This window comes from Cyclopterus lumpus, chromosome 10, assembly GCF_009769545.1.
Source record: "Cyclopterus lumpus isolate fCycLum1 chromosome 10, fCycLum1.pri, whole genome shotgun sequence".
Classification (NCBI taxonomy): domain Eukaryota; kingdom Metazoa; phylum Chordata; class Actinopteri; order Perciformes; family Cyclopteridae; genus Cyclopterus; species Cyclopterus lumpus.
The window spans coordinates 18,938,555-18,952,426 of NC_046975.1; the positions used below are offsets into that span (position 1 = coordinate 18,938,555).

General features: G+C 43.6%; 2 protein-coding genes across 3 annotated transcripts; both read right to left on the reverse strand.

Annotated features, from left to right (window-relative positions):
- Positions 1-366: 366 nt before the first annotated feature.
- LOC117737222 (leucine-rich repeat extensin-like protein 3) lies at positions 367-2,506 on the reverse strand. Its single transcript, XM_034542993.1, has 5 exons — positions 2,486-2,506; positions 2,041-2,104; positions 1,901-1,945; positions 1,643-1,803; positions 367-1,158 (listed from the first exon to the last, which is right to left on the reverse strand). The coding sequence occupies exons 2-5, from the start codon at positions 2,093-2,095 to the stop codon at positions 367-369; spliced, it is 1,053 nt and encodes a 350-aa protein (XP_034398884.1). The 5' UTR covers positions 2,096-2,104; positions 2,486-2,506.
- A 1,315-nt stretch (positions 2,507-3,821) lies between these two features.
- Positions 3,822-12,697, reverse strand: mcm7 (minichromosome maintenance complex component 7). 2 transcript variants are annotated; one of them, XM_034543920.1, is made up of 15 exons: positions 12,504-12,697; positions 10,382-10,461; positions 9,446-9,610; positions 9,139-9,263; positions 8,875-9,055; positions 8,644-8,781; positions 8,379-8,528; positions 8,112-8,226; positions 7,859-7,990; positions 7,536-7,619; positions 7,040-7,251; positions 6,672-6,937; positions 6,380-6,548; positions 4,957-5,066; positions 3,822-4,335 (listed from the first exon to the last, which is right to left on the reverse strand). In XM_034543920.1, the coding sequence occupies exons 1-15, from the start codon at positions 12,532-12,534 to the stop codon at positions 4,110-4,112; spliced, it is 2,184 nt and encodes a 727-aa protein (XP_034399811.1). In that variant the 5' UTR covers positions 12,535-12,697; the 3' UTR covers positions 3,822-4,109. The 2 variants fall into 2 exon arrangements, with proteins under 2 accessions (XP_034399811.1, XP_034399812.1); XM_034543921.1 differs by lacking the exon at positions 12,504-12,697 and adding an exon at positions 11,043-11,129 and having other exon boundaries at positions 3,823-4,335.
- Positions 12,698-13,872: the final 1,175 nt, after the last annotated feature.

Here is a 13,872-nt window from a genome sequence, read left to right on the forward strand (position 1 = left end):
TCCCGCACCTTGAGGAAAAAACTACACACAGTCAAAATACTACTCCTTCACCAATGAAAAACTGTTTTGTGAAACTTTATTATCCCATTATTTGAACAATCATTTGCATTACATGCTTGTAAAGACTAAAAACAGTTTTTTTGATGATGGTAAATACATCAATACATTAACAGTTGTCAATTTGATAAGGTTTAAACAAATACTCAACTTCCCAAGCCTTTTTTAGTACATGCTGTAGTCCATGACGGTACATTTGTAGATGTTAACATTTCTCAAACTATGAAAATGTTCAACCTTGTTGTTTTTAATTAAAGTCTGTTTCATTTTAAAGTTACAACCTCTTTCCTCCATCACTTCCTGGATGTTTTACTGACTGTGGCCTGACTCTGCAGGCTCGTCTGCAGCAGCGGAGGGCTGTGGGTATTGGAAGCGGGCGGGGTCGTACAGATCATCCCTGGGGTCGTAGGGCCTAGGGTAGTAGTAAGGGTAGATGCTTCCTTTCTTCTTCATGGGAGTAAGGGGAGCTGGCTGCTGCACTTGCTCCTCTTTCTTTTCCTCCACCACAGGTGGGGGTGGAGGCGGCGGGGGCACCATGACCTTCCCCTTCATGGGCCTGGGTGGGTGATCAATCAGGCAATCTGGGTCCCAGTAGGGGTCACAGTCGTACTCCATGCCCTTGAAGGTGCGCATGGGGGCCGGGAGAGACTTCTTGATAAGGACTGGTGGAGGCGGAGGCGGGGCAGACTTCTTTGGTGGAGGGGGAGGAGGTTGGGGCACGACGACTGGAGCTTGAGCTTTCTGGGGGGTGCAGTGGGGGTGGTTGCGGGGGTCGCAGAGCACAGGCACGGAGCCGCTAGGCAGGTAGACGATGTGGGGCTTACAAAGGGGGTCTTTCCTGTTGCACAGGTAGATAACATCAGCCTGGGAAATGACTGGAGCAGGAGGGAGAGGAGGAGGGGTTGCTGGGGGCTCTGTGGGCTTTGGGACCCCTTTCATTGGAGATGGAGGAGGGATTTTGCACTTCTTGTCTGTGGCTGGGTCACACGGGATCATCGGCACTCCCAGCTTGTTCTGATAATAGGACGCGTCGGGGCCATAGGTGTGCTCCAGGTACCTCATCTGCTGGTAGAGCATCCGCAACTTGTCAATCTCATAGAGCTGAGAGGAAAGGGAAAGAGAAAAGGACTTTAATAAAGAGAAATCAATGTAGAACATAGATATCATATCACATATTATTTATTCATTTGGACTGCCAACACACAATCCGATTTGAGGCTACACCGTAACCCAAATCTCAAGGGTTAATTTATCCAGACGATGCGGATGATGTGAAGAGAATCTCCCTGGTTTGAATCCAGTAAGATAGTGAATAACACACATGTATTTACATGTGATGTGGGAAGTGAAATACATTATTTTCTATTTTCATGTAATATTTATTTGAAAGCTATCTGAGGCATTTCAGAATTCTGGGACCCAGTCGTCTGTGTGTGGATATCGATTGTCCAGAAGTAACAGTGTGGATTCTGTTGAAGGATGCATTTCTGCTTGTGTAATTATTCTTGAGACATTTGATTGTCACTAGGGTTAAGAATGTAGACACATAGTACCGTATCTTTACCCTCTATGTATAAGTACTTACCCCCTCAGTGTGTCCAATGCTGCTGTAGTAGCGGTAGTAAGCCTGGAAGTCCGGGTTTCCTCTGTACCACCTGGGGTCCACGTTACGCTTCAGTCTGGAGTGACTCAGAAAGCCGTTTGCTTTTTCTGAGTCAATGCCGACATCGCCGACGGGTACCATCTCTGTTAACAGAGGAGGAGACGCTCAGTCCCTTAAAAGATGGAGAACTTCTTCAGCTCCTTTAACTAATTCTGAAGTTATCTAAAGATCGGCACATACCTTCCTGCTTGATGGTGTTTAAAAACGTTTTGGCCTCCAGCAGGCCTGAAGGAGGAGGCGGAGCACGTGACGGATGTTGATTATCTTGCTTTTGACAGATTTTTGTTGAAGTAGTTGTAAAATAAAGAATCAGAACTTACCCGGGAGCAACATCACACAGCAGAGTGCCCCCAACATCCATAGTGAAGAAATCATGGCGAACTCCTGTGTTTCATGGCAATAATAAGAGTCATTGCTATTTGATAATACAAATGGTCATCTTTTAAAAACACATTTCACTATATTTATACACCACTAAACATACATTATACATGTATGGAGGTAACTTCACAGTTTCTGATTTAAAAGTGCGGGCCTTTACCCGAGAAATGTAATGTATTTAAAGTATTACAAGAACATCTACACATCTCAAGGTTAACTTATTGTCTTACTTTGATTCTAAATATACATTGGTCAGTAAGAAATAATACAGCAGCTGCAGGAGATAAAGTTGAATAACACAAAAACTGAATTACATGCAGTTTTTGGTAATATTAGTCGGCACCTTCAGTGGCTAAACGGATCACCCCACGATGTTTTACTCACCTGTCTCAGGAAGCGGTCTTCACTGCACTCACAGGGCCGAGTGGGTTAAATACAGATCTCCATGTCCGACCCCCTGAAACATTATAGCCAATAGTTCTCCACCAACATCTTGTCTCCACCTCTCTCTTTGTTTAATATGTGGCCTTTGGCCACTTAAGAATAAAAAAAACCTGCACTTTTAGCTGCAAAGCCATAAAAAGAACAGACTTCAAATGGAAACTCCCCATTAAGTCTGGAAGGAAAGCATCACCTGCTGGGACAACTGCAACTGTTGGGGAAAATGCTGCCTACCAACACAATAACTCAGCCAAAAGGACAGTAAAAATCATAGCTGACGATCTGCGCTGCCTTGAATGTACATTTATGAGTTGTTGGAAGATTTGTGAATCGCTGTCGGCACGGAAGGCTGTTATTTTTTCCCAGAGAACACCTGCATTTTTTTAACAGCTCTGTGACTGACTGCTGGTTATCAACACTGAGCAGCTAAGAGGCATGTTTTTTTGTTGTCTTTGCATGTTCATGCATTGACTTTAAACTACATGAACAATTCATAAAGGATCCAGTAATGCTAACATACTCCACCTCATACAGGTCTCACACACATACTATATACACACACACTGATGGTAGAAAATTAATCTGATATTTATGGATTAGTGATATCTAAGCACAAACAATTGGTACAAATTGGGAAACTTGGGTCAGTAGTTAGGTCTGTCTTTCAATTGGGGGGGGTTGGCAGTTCAATCCCCGCCCTAGCCGATGTGTCCTTGAGCAAGACACTTAACCCTGAATTGTTCCCTGTAGCTGTGTCTACGGTGTATGAATGTAACATGATTGTAAATGCTAAATGTAATGTACCAGATTCCAGCCTCTTAGTGAAAATTAAGCTTTTCTTTTGTCTTTTAACAGTAAACTGAACATCTTTGGGTTTTCGACTGATTAATAAATTTGACCCTTTGAAGCCAAACATTTTTGTACTAAAGGAACATGTACAAGTATTTGTAGACACATTAGCCCAAATGATTAATAGGGGAATTAAAACTTCCAAATGAATAAAGAAGAGTTTGCATAATGCAGCTCTAAACTACAACTATTAATATTTGAAGACATAGCCTTGGGCTTTTAGGAACTTGGGACATTTCACATGTTTATAGATACAAAAGAAATAATGGTTAGTTTCAGCCCTGCATTTACGCATGTTTTACGAGGCACGTTGAAGGATGTACTGAAAGCAGCGATTATGTCAAGATGGCAGCACCACTCGTTGATTGGTGTGCACATGAATCTTCATTTTATGTGCACCCCAGAGTCCACATGAACCACATAAAAAGCATAGTATTGAACCATCAATTTATTACAACAATCCATCACAATACAAGGCCATCTTGCGTGATAATGTACAGAAATGCTCCAACTGCAGATACTACACCATTCCAAATTCTGACACATATTTACAAGAGATTTACTGGTGAACAGGAATAACATTTTTAAAAGCTTTGGGTCTTCACCAGCAGGGATTCTTGCAAATTAGTCGAGCTTAGAAAATGTCCAGGTTCTGCTCGACTGGTGTTGCAAAGATTTGCCCTGAGGTGACTGAAGCGCTGCGTGCGTGTTGCAGCTTTCAGACGAAGGTGATGCGGCTGCGGGCCTGGTTGACCTGCCAGACGTTCAGCTCCTCGTACTCTTCCAGCGCCTCCTGGAACTGGGCGGGGGTGAAGCCACGAGTGACGCAGCGCTGCTCCGCCTCGGCCATGCGAACCACTCCACCGGCTCCACCGCGGCCTGCCACGCCCTCCGTGGAGAGCTCGCGCACCAGAGAGAAGATGACGTCGGCCGGACGCTGAGCCCTGTGCGGATCGAAGGGAGAAGATTTGTCATTTGAGAGAATCGCTTGCCTTCTATTGTTTTGATGTTGCGTTTGAGGTCAAATTAAGTGTATAATGGAGCGTGTAGAAAGTGAGGTTTGATTTTAAAGAATAATGATACAATTTAACTTTGACAAAAATAATAATATTAATTAGGTCACTTTTGAGTGGTGATTTTGATCTTTGAACAGTTAGCTTATTGAAATCAGGGAAACTGCTGGCTTCCAGTTTCATTCTCAAAATGAAGACATGAATGAAACATAAATCTTTCAGCGTAAAAGCAAATAAGAATTATAAGTTTTTATTTGAGTCAGATGTTAAAAGTATCCTTGTTTATTAAACTGATGCCATTTTAAAAAAAAGAAAAGATATACGGTATATGGTAAGGCATGCAAACACATCACTAATCTTGAGAACAGGCTTCTATGGGAAGAGAGCTCCATAAAAACCCAGAGATGTTTTACAGCTTCCTCCAGGATATGCAGCTCTCGTTACGGGATATGAGAAACTCATAAAAAGGGGATCCTGGGTCGGACGACATCCGGCCACTCATGTTACATGGAGCTAAACGAATAGGATCAATCAGGCGGTGTTAACACTAACCTCGTGGTGCTGGACTTGTCGGCTTGTAACGAATCCTTTGACATCTCCATCAGTCTCATTGCCTCGTTGACATCTTCCTTCTCCACAGTCTCCATCATGCGAAGGCGAGCCTGCAGAGGGAACAAAATTAATGGCGTTGTGATCGAGATGGAAATAAGATCAAGAAAATGTGTATCGCAGTAGACATTTTAGTTGGGCAGCACATCTGTCTGATTACGAAGGCTGCGCTGTGCCGGCACTGTCAGACCGAGACAAGTGCAATGCCCTCTGGGATGGCCGGCAATTGCCCAAGTCTCCGCCTCTCAACACCAGCTAGTCTCTCCACAGGTTGAAATAAAAATAAAAGTCAAACAAAATGCTTAAAATTAAACACAAAACTTTTCTTCTCCATAAAAACTTCATCTACATAGTGATGACGGTTCTGGCCATGGTCAGTTTTGCATGGGTTTGCACAGCTGCTCGTAACGCATACTGCCCACCCTGCAAAGCTGGTCAGGATCAGACAAACTTCAGCTCGCATGGTTATGCACATGCAACATCTGTAGCATCGGAACAAACGCAGGGCTCAGTCGATGTGCAGATGTGGTGCAAGTAAATACATCCTTGATTCTCTTCAGTACTGACACTCAGTTCCTCTCACACAGGGCTGGTTGCAGTTCGCCCCCTTGTGGACATCTGTGTGCAGCACATTGCCAACCCGTCTGCCTGAAGTGCTGGTTTTGCAGTAGGTGGATGACTGCTACCTGCACAAACAGCACTTTTGACACCCGGGGGCCGACACCAGATCATAAAAGACTCAATTCAGGAAACAAGACTTTTAGATGCCTTTTCAGAAAGCCAAGAACAAATTATATTGTTCAAGGATCATTATTGGCATTACCCAAAACTGGAATAAACAAAATTCAGTTGTAGCCCATCGGTAACAAAAATGACAAACTAAACAAAAAGTAGTACATTTCTGCAGTAAAATTAGAACATTTGCATCATAAGGAATGTAAACAGCCACAATTAAACATGTACATTTATCTGATTTTCTATTGCCGAGTCATGATGAGGAATGATGACAGACAGTTTGGCAGACTGGAGATTTTTTTGTCCAGCGTGGGAAAGAAGTGCTCACACTGCAGTAGGCCAGGTTATCATCACTACCTGCACTGTAAGCACTTTATCGCACAATGGACCATTAATCAAGACACACGTTATGATCACACTTCTACTCCAGTAACGTCAATAAAATCTTAACCCCATCATGTTAATTGGGCACATTTCAAATTTAAATGGGGCCAGTAAGGTGTTCGATCTCTATTAAGATAAAATCCTAGTTAAGTTTTCCATTTGTATGACAAATATTACATCTGCTGAAGTTTACAGTGATCTGTGAAAGTTTCCTGCCACCCACAGTTCACCAAGGTTCATTTCTCACCAGTGCAGTGGACAGACGGAGGATGGACAGGAGGGTACGTGCAGAGGTGAAGGTGGTGTCTTTGCTGACTCGGGACTCTTTCCTCATCTCTACGTAAGCAGCAGTGATGTAATCGCCTAGCGACTCGGGCACCACAGGCTGCCGCTTCTGACACACAGCGATGTAACGTCTGGGAGGGATTTACACATCATATTTATGTTAAAAAGAATTATTGCACACAGTTGGTAGTATCACCAAAAAGAAATGGCAGAGTGGCTTAAACATTCTGATATATGATGCAGATCATCATCACCTCATCAGCTTCATGTCGATTGGGGTGAAGTGAGTGGGGGGCTGGCGGCAGTGCCGGTGGACGTAGGTGATGTGCTGAGCCAGACGCAGGTCAGCGTCGGCGTCCGGCTTGTCCTGCATCAGCCAGAGCAGGTCGAAACGGGAGAGCAAAGCAGCCGGCAGCTGAATGTTCTGCTCAATGCTCTTCCGGGGATTGTAGCGGCCATAGGCGGGGTTGGCTGCTGCTAGAATGGAGCAACGGGCATTGAGGGAGGTCATGATGCCCGCCTGGAAAAAAGGAGCGAAGAATATTAGTCGAGATGCGACACGTGCGTTCAATATTAATGTCTCACCCAATTAAGCCCACCACACCAGTGCCGCCTTCTTTACCTTAGCGATGGAGATGGTCTGCTGTTCCATCACCTCGTGGATGGCTGTGCGGTCAGCGTCGGCCATCTTGTCAAACTCATCAATGCAACAGACGCCCTGGTCAGCCAGAACCAAGGCGCCACCTTCCAGGGTCATTTCTCCAGTCACGGGGTCACGCATCACGGCTGCAGTCAGACCAACACCGGATGAGCCGCGGCCTGTTGTGTACTGGCCTGAAGACGAGAGAAGGTACAAGAGAAAGTGAGCAAAACCTGGGTGAAGTGGCAGTGGAATTCATTTTATTTTTAAATTGCAAACCAAGGGTGGTCAGACACTGGTGTCATGTTGTCAAATTGAGAGCAGAATGATTAAAACCAACACAAATTAGGCAAAAACCTGTCCACATCAAAAGTTAATATTTTACCATGTAAAGCCATAATGGAGAAAAAATGCCTCACTGGATAAAATATTAACCCAGATACACAACATGTACTCCAGCAAATGGGACGGCACTCACTTCGAGGAGCCAGGCGGTCAATGTAGGACAGCAGCTGGGACTTGGCGACTCCCGGGTCTCCCATCAGGCAGATGTTGATGCTGCCTTAAGGCAGATGAGTGTTATTGCAGAATTACATAAAAAAGGCAAACGCTTTGTTTCAGAGAATGTTCCACAACATTACACATCGGTGATATGCACACATCTAGTAATGTGACCCCCTCAGCTGAACAAAGAGGTTTATTCCAGCGAACACAATCAACTGAATGACCTCGTTTTGTTGGGTTATGAGTTGCAAACGGGACTGTTTTAAAAAAAAAAAAGGTGCTTGAGTTAGTGCTCACCTCTGATTTTCATGCCTTTCGGTGCCTGTTGCACCCCTCCAACCAGCAACAGGAGCAGAGCCTTCTTTACATCGTCATGTCCGTAGATCTCCGGTGCTATTGAACCAGCCAGCTTCTCGTAAAATCCTTCCTCTGCAACAGAACATACAATCACTTCAGTTACTCAAAGGGCAAGACAATGATAAGCACAGTCAGGTTTTGGCATCAATTCTGGTTACTACAGTGATTTTATTGAAGTCCATCTTGCACCAACCTGTAATGTCACGCAGCTCCTCATCAGTCAGATCATTATTGCCAAGCTCATCGTCCTCCGTCTTGTTCATGAGTGTGATGTTATGAGCCTCCAGGTAAGTTTCCGACAGAAGACCCTGAAATTTCCAAAAACAAACCAGGATTGGATTAATTTCAGATACTTGCATCCCAACACTTACAAAAAGCTCTTGTCATAGATAAGAATTTCTTGAGATTTAGAGCAAAGAGATTGCTTAAAATCAGACAAAACATGAATGTAGCCACATACCTGAGTGGCCTGTTGGAAGCCTGTGCGCAGAAGAGGGAGGAAGACCCCGGTGATGGCCACATGGTCTCCGGGCTGAGCAAGACGTGTGTTTTCGCCACGGGCATAAATCGACATGCTCCTCGGAATGTTTCCAACGGGCACCTGGTCACTCTGTTGGACAACAACAGAAACAAGTGAGAAAGTTGAAACATCCTAAAATCCCAAATCAAAAATACAACAGTGATTAAGCACTTTACAGAGTGTGATACTGTTATAGCTTACTTACATGTTCCTGGATACGCAGCTCCTGGAACTTGACAAATTTGGAGCCTCTGGTCTGCAGGTAGAGTCGACCTCCAGATTTGTTGGTGACACACTCTTGGCTGGGACACATGACGAGGGGCATGAAGGTGGGAGACTGGATCTGAAGGACAAAAATACTTTGTGAGGGACACCTGATAAAAATACATGTAATGCCATAAAATATAACGATCACAGAACAAAAATATAATCTTACGGGTTGATAGGTCTCGGCACCACACTGGTCACACGTGTACGTAGCGACGGCCATCATTGGCTTGACCTCTGTGGCACGGGTCACTATGCCTCGGACCGTCACCAGATTCCCGATGCTGTCCGCTCGTACATCTCGCACCACTTTGGGCTTAGCGGTGGTGGGAGGTTTAAAGTACAGCTCACTGTGGAGGAAAAAAAAAAAAAAAGAGTTCAAGTCCACGTACTGCTTTAATAATTGATATACTTTAATAAAAATCCAACTTACAATCTCCTCATGAGTTCAGGTGGGTATTGGTTACGAGTGTCTCGGGTGTCTGCTGGGTCACGACCCCTTTGTTCCATCATCAGCCTGTGCTCAATGTACACGTCCAAAGAATCCTTTGCCACCATCTGAATGTAACAAAAGCAATTCCATTCACAATACATTGGCACCGTGAACCATTTAAAAAACAATTAAAAGAGATTGTCAGATGCTGTGACTTGATTGTTGTACCGTCCTTTGACGACAGCTGGTTTAATCAAAATGCTCCGACTTTAAAGTCCATTCAGGATCAAGGTGCATGTACACGTACATCTCTTTCTTTGTACTCTGGCAGCAGCTCGTGGATGGCGTCGGCCAACAGGCCGGTGTAGCGCTTGGCATTCTCACAGATGCTCTCAACGAGCTCTGGGTCTTCCTCAGCCACATCGTCCAGTTCCACAAAGATGGGCACCTGCTCTCTGTGAGCCAGCGCCACCTGTAGGCACAAAATAATTAATAATCAGACATGGCACTTAGACGATCACTTCTGCACAAATACAGCTCAACAACAACGACACCTCTAAAACTTTAACAAACAGAGGTAGCTGTGATAGATGTCTATAATCTGGCGAAACAGTGCAACGGCCTCCACATTTGTTTTAATTATTTTAATGACATTGGAGGTGATATATTCTATACTAACTTAATGTAAAAGTTAACAAATCCGAAAAAACACAACAGTTGTATGACTGAGCAATATTCAAGTTGTTATTAATTGCACATTGTGCATTTATTAAATAGCTAGATTGAAAAGATAATGCAACACAATTGAGTGAAGTTCAAAAGGTCCTTGACCAGACCTTTGAGCCGAAGACAATAAGGTTCATGTGTGGTCGACCCCAACGGTAGCTTCTTAACCCTGAAGCTGAATGGGCGCCCCCAGTTATTACTATACCAAAAATAAATTATTCTAAAAACATGTATGGAGCCACTTGGCGTTTCAAACTGTAGTTATAAAACCACTTGGTTTAGCAAAAAAAAAAGGAAAGATTAAGAGACAAAGAATGGCTGAAATTATTATTATTTTTTTTTTTTAAAGGTGGAAAAGACAAACGGTTGATTAATTTCTAAATGACCGGTCTGACATGAATCACTCAACACTTACTTCTCCACTTAATTAATTCTGGTTAGTGTGATAACGTCAATAACAAAAACAGCCACTATTGAAAGCTACACAGACACCGCTACACAGTCACTGTTTACTTACAAGTTGAGCTCCATATTTGAACACCTTCTTCCCATTGTCATCCTCCGAGTAAAACTCTTGCAGGAACCTTTTGCATTTGTCTGTAAAACAACAACAAAACACGTCAGCATTATTTCACAATAGAAAAAGGGAGGCCACATCCAGCAGACACTAGGTGGAGTTTGTTCACTATATTATACATTTACAAAAAGGAAATAACTGCTTATCGATTTTACCTTTTTGTTGGTTTAGACATCAAAGCTGCTTTGTGGATTTAAAAACTGGATTAACAACATGATCAATGGGCCTAGAAACTGGGAGCTAATTTGTTGTCCTGCAACGACCCCTTTGTTGAGTAACATGGCACCCTGTAATCTCGATGAGTCACTATCGCCAACAGAGGAGCACAAACAGCCACCCGGGAAGATGTGAATCAAATTCCCCCTCAGTGTACCGAGCGTCATAGTTTTAGAGTTACAATAACCGATGTTACGCCGGAGCTCCGGGTTGAGAATGTAAATATAACAGTCGCGCTCAGTTCAGTGTCCATTTTTTCCCCCCTTCTTCTTCTTCTTTGAGAAAATATCCCTCTCACTTCTCGCAAGAGCCACTACTACTAACAATATTTAATTCCCCGGAACGAGAAACGAAACTAGCACGACGATTAAAATACACCACTTACTTTGACGCCGAAAATCTGTAGCTCCGGTTTAATATTTCCCTGTTCGAGGATGTTATTGTAAACAAAGCAGCACATGGCTTTTGTGACTCGTCACTCTAGTATCCATCCGCGACCCCACCTCCCCTCAAAATAGTCCTGGCTGTTGTTTTCAAACCATGGCCAGCCATCTTCTAACGTTAGCTTAGCCGAGCTGACTTGGGTCGAACATACATGGACCGCTCCCATAAATATGAGCCATAGTTCTTAACATAAAAATCACTGAGCTTTTAAGAGTCGCCGACCAGACCTTTAACACTTCAGGTTTCAAACGTTTGAAACTCTCCAAAAGTAAAACTTCTCACCAATCAGTTAACGGGTGTGAAGCACTCGTTATTGTAACCGTCAAAAAGAAACTGTTTGTTTGTGCAACGTCGATATAAAGTGTGTGTCCAATACGCTTCAAAACCAGCCTTTCGAAGTGCCCTTTAGCAAGGCACAGCGGCAGACTCGCCAGCTAGCGTTTTAATCAAAACTGTCAAAAAATGACCGTTTGTGTTATTGACAGAACGGTAACCAGCCGATTGTCCATCGTGGTGACGTCACGCTGGTCGGCGCAGAGCTACAGCAGAAGACGATCTTGAATTCTGGACGCTTCATAAAAAGGATAAAAACAAGTGTTTAACACGAGTATTGTGGATCTGGATGAGTTAAGGGAGCATATTGCATCCATTTACGTTATTAATGCTATTCAGTTTGATAGCGTTACTTGTATTGTTGAGTTTCATCGAGGGGAAACGCGGGTTTTACAGAACAATAACGTCCGTTAGTCAATGGTTCGTCCTTGATGTCGGTTCAAGTTAACGAGTTACTTTTAAAGCGCCCAATTTCGACGTGTGACTTTCACGATTATTCTCTAGTTATTTTGCCGTTATTGCGAAGTTGTGTTTCGTGATCTGAACTCGTAAAGTTGCACATAGAAGAAAAAAAAAGAGCAGCGTGTGGTGTCAACTGTCTAAAAGAAAAATACAGCGCGACTCAGATTCTTCATTAATTTACGTTGCTACGTTATTGACGGACACGTGCTCGCGCCTGCTCCTTTGTTTAAAACGTACCCATCCGGGTCCCCACGTAACGTTGGTCACACAAGCTTAGAGAATGTAAAACTAGTTACCAACAAGATGGCAAACGAAACAGTAGCCATGCAAACTAATATGCATCACTTTAAAAAAATAAAAAAAAGTGAACTAGTTCAGATCGAAAACAAGGAGGCGAAGTTATCTGATGAGCGACTGATGACTGTGTGCACAAATGTAACGAATAAGATTTAGATGAGCCGACTTTATACCCACTACGCCACATGACGTAAACCAGATACGTGCGTTTCCAACGGGCACTTTAGAGACATCACGTAGCTAACATGTAGTAGTTTAGGCCAACCTGTTGCTGCCACGCTGTTGTGAGTAAGTTACGTCCGTCCATTACCTTTCTCCGCCGCGTAATCCTTACGAGCCATGGCTGCAGACGTCGCCCCCTCAGGTGAGATAACTTGACTACTGAAACCTAAAAAAGAAACAAGAGCCACCGGCGGACCGAAATACCGTTTAGATTCACGGTTTTAAACGCTTCGCCGTGACGGGAGACCAGTGTTCATTCAGCAGCAGCAGCTCGCCGTGCAAGAAGTGGCGCGAGTCTGACGACCAATCGCGTCGCTCCTTTCCGCGCGGCGGGGCGGGCTCTCGTGGTGGCGCGAAAGTTGTGGGCGATTGAGTGTCACGTGACGCGACAAACTTCCGCCCCGTTAGTCGGGATTGGCGCGAAAGGCGATGATTGGCTGTCACGCAGCACAGTGACCCCAGCGTGACCTCAACTGCTGCAGCTCCTGTAGACTCAAAGACTGTAAGACACGTGATAGAAACAGGCCAACATCAATCTATTCAAACTCGGAGGTATTAAAGCGCTTCTCGCCTCGAGCAAAATATAGTTTTTTTTTAAAGTTCATTACTGAAACTCAAATAGTTGATTTAGCTTCATCATATGAATAGTTCTGGGACTCAGCTACACAAAGAACCTGACAGACTCACGTCTCAAATACTGGTGAAAAAAAGGCTCAAACAGGCTGCAATTCTTCAACTGAAAGCGGCAACATTCCCATATGCCCAATTCTTATTAACATTTAGAGAGGATGGAAAGAAAGCATTTGGACTGGAGACGTTACCCACTGGTATGGGATGTGCAAAGGACAGGAGGGCTTTACAGCGGGTGATCAAACCCAACCAGAACATCATTGTTACCCCATCTACCGAGCATTATTGATATTGGGGAGTGTTCCCTCTGCTAAAAAGATACCGAAGTATCAGCTGCTGTTACGCCAGACATCAGAGCAGCTTCTTTTCTCGGTCTTCTAAAAACACCTAAACTCATCCTCCACATATAATATAGCTCTGCTTGTGTTTTTGTGATCTGTGCAAATGAGACCACAAACTGCATTTCACTGCTCATCCTTGTGTTGCACTATGACAATAAAATAAATAAGTAATCTGTCTGGGTTAATGAATTCCAACAGAAAAAAGAAAAACAAGCATTTATTATCAATGAACAAAAGTTTTTTTTATACAATGAATGAATGTAAGCAATATACTGAATGAGTGTGTTGGTATTAGTTATCTTGATATTTTATTATTTATTTACCGTTTCTCCGTTGCATTTTTCCAATTTCTCTGCAATTTCCCAACCCCTGGCATATCGTTTTCATTTAGTACTTAATTTAATGAAAACAACACACACTGGGGGCCTAAACTGTATTAGTAACCTGTTTTTTTCTCCTGGCCATTTACTGATAATATCCTACAAT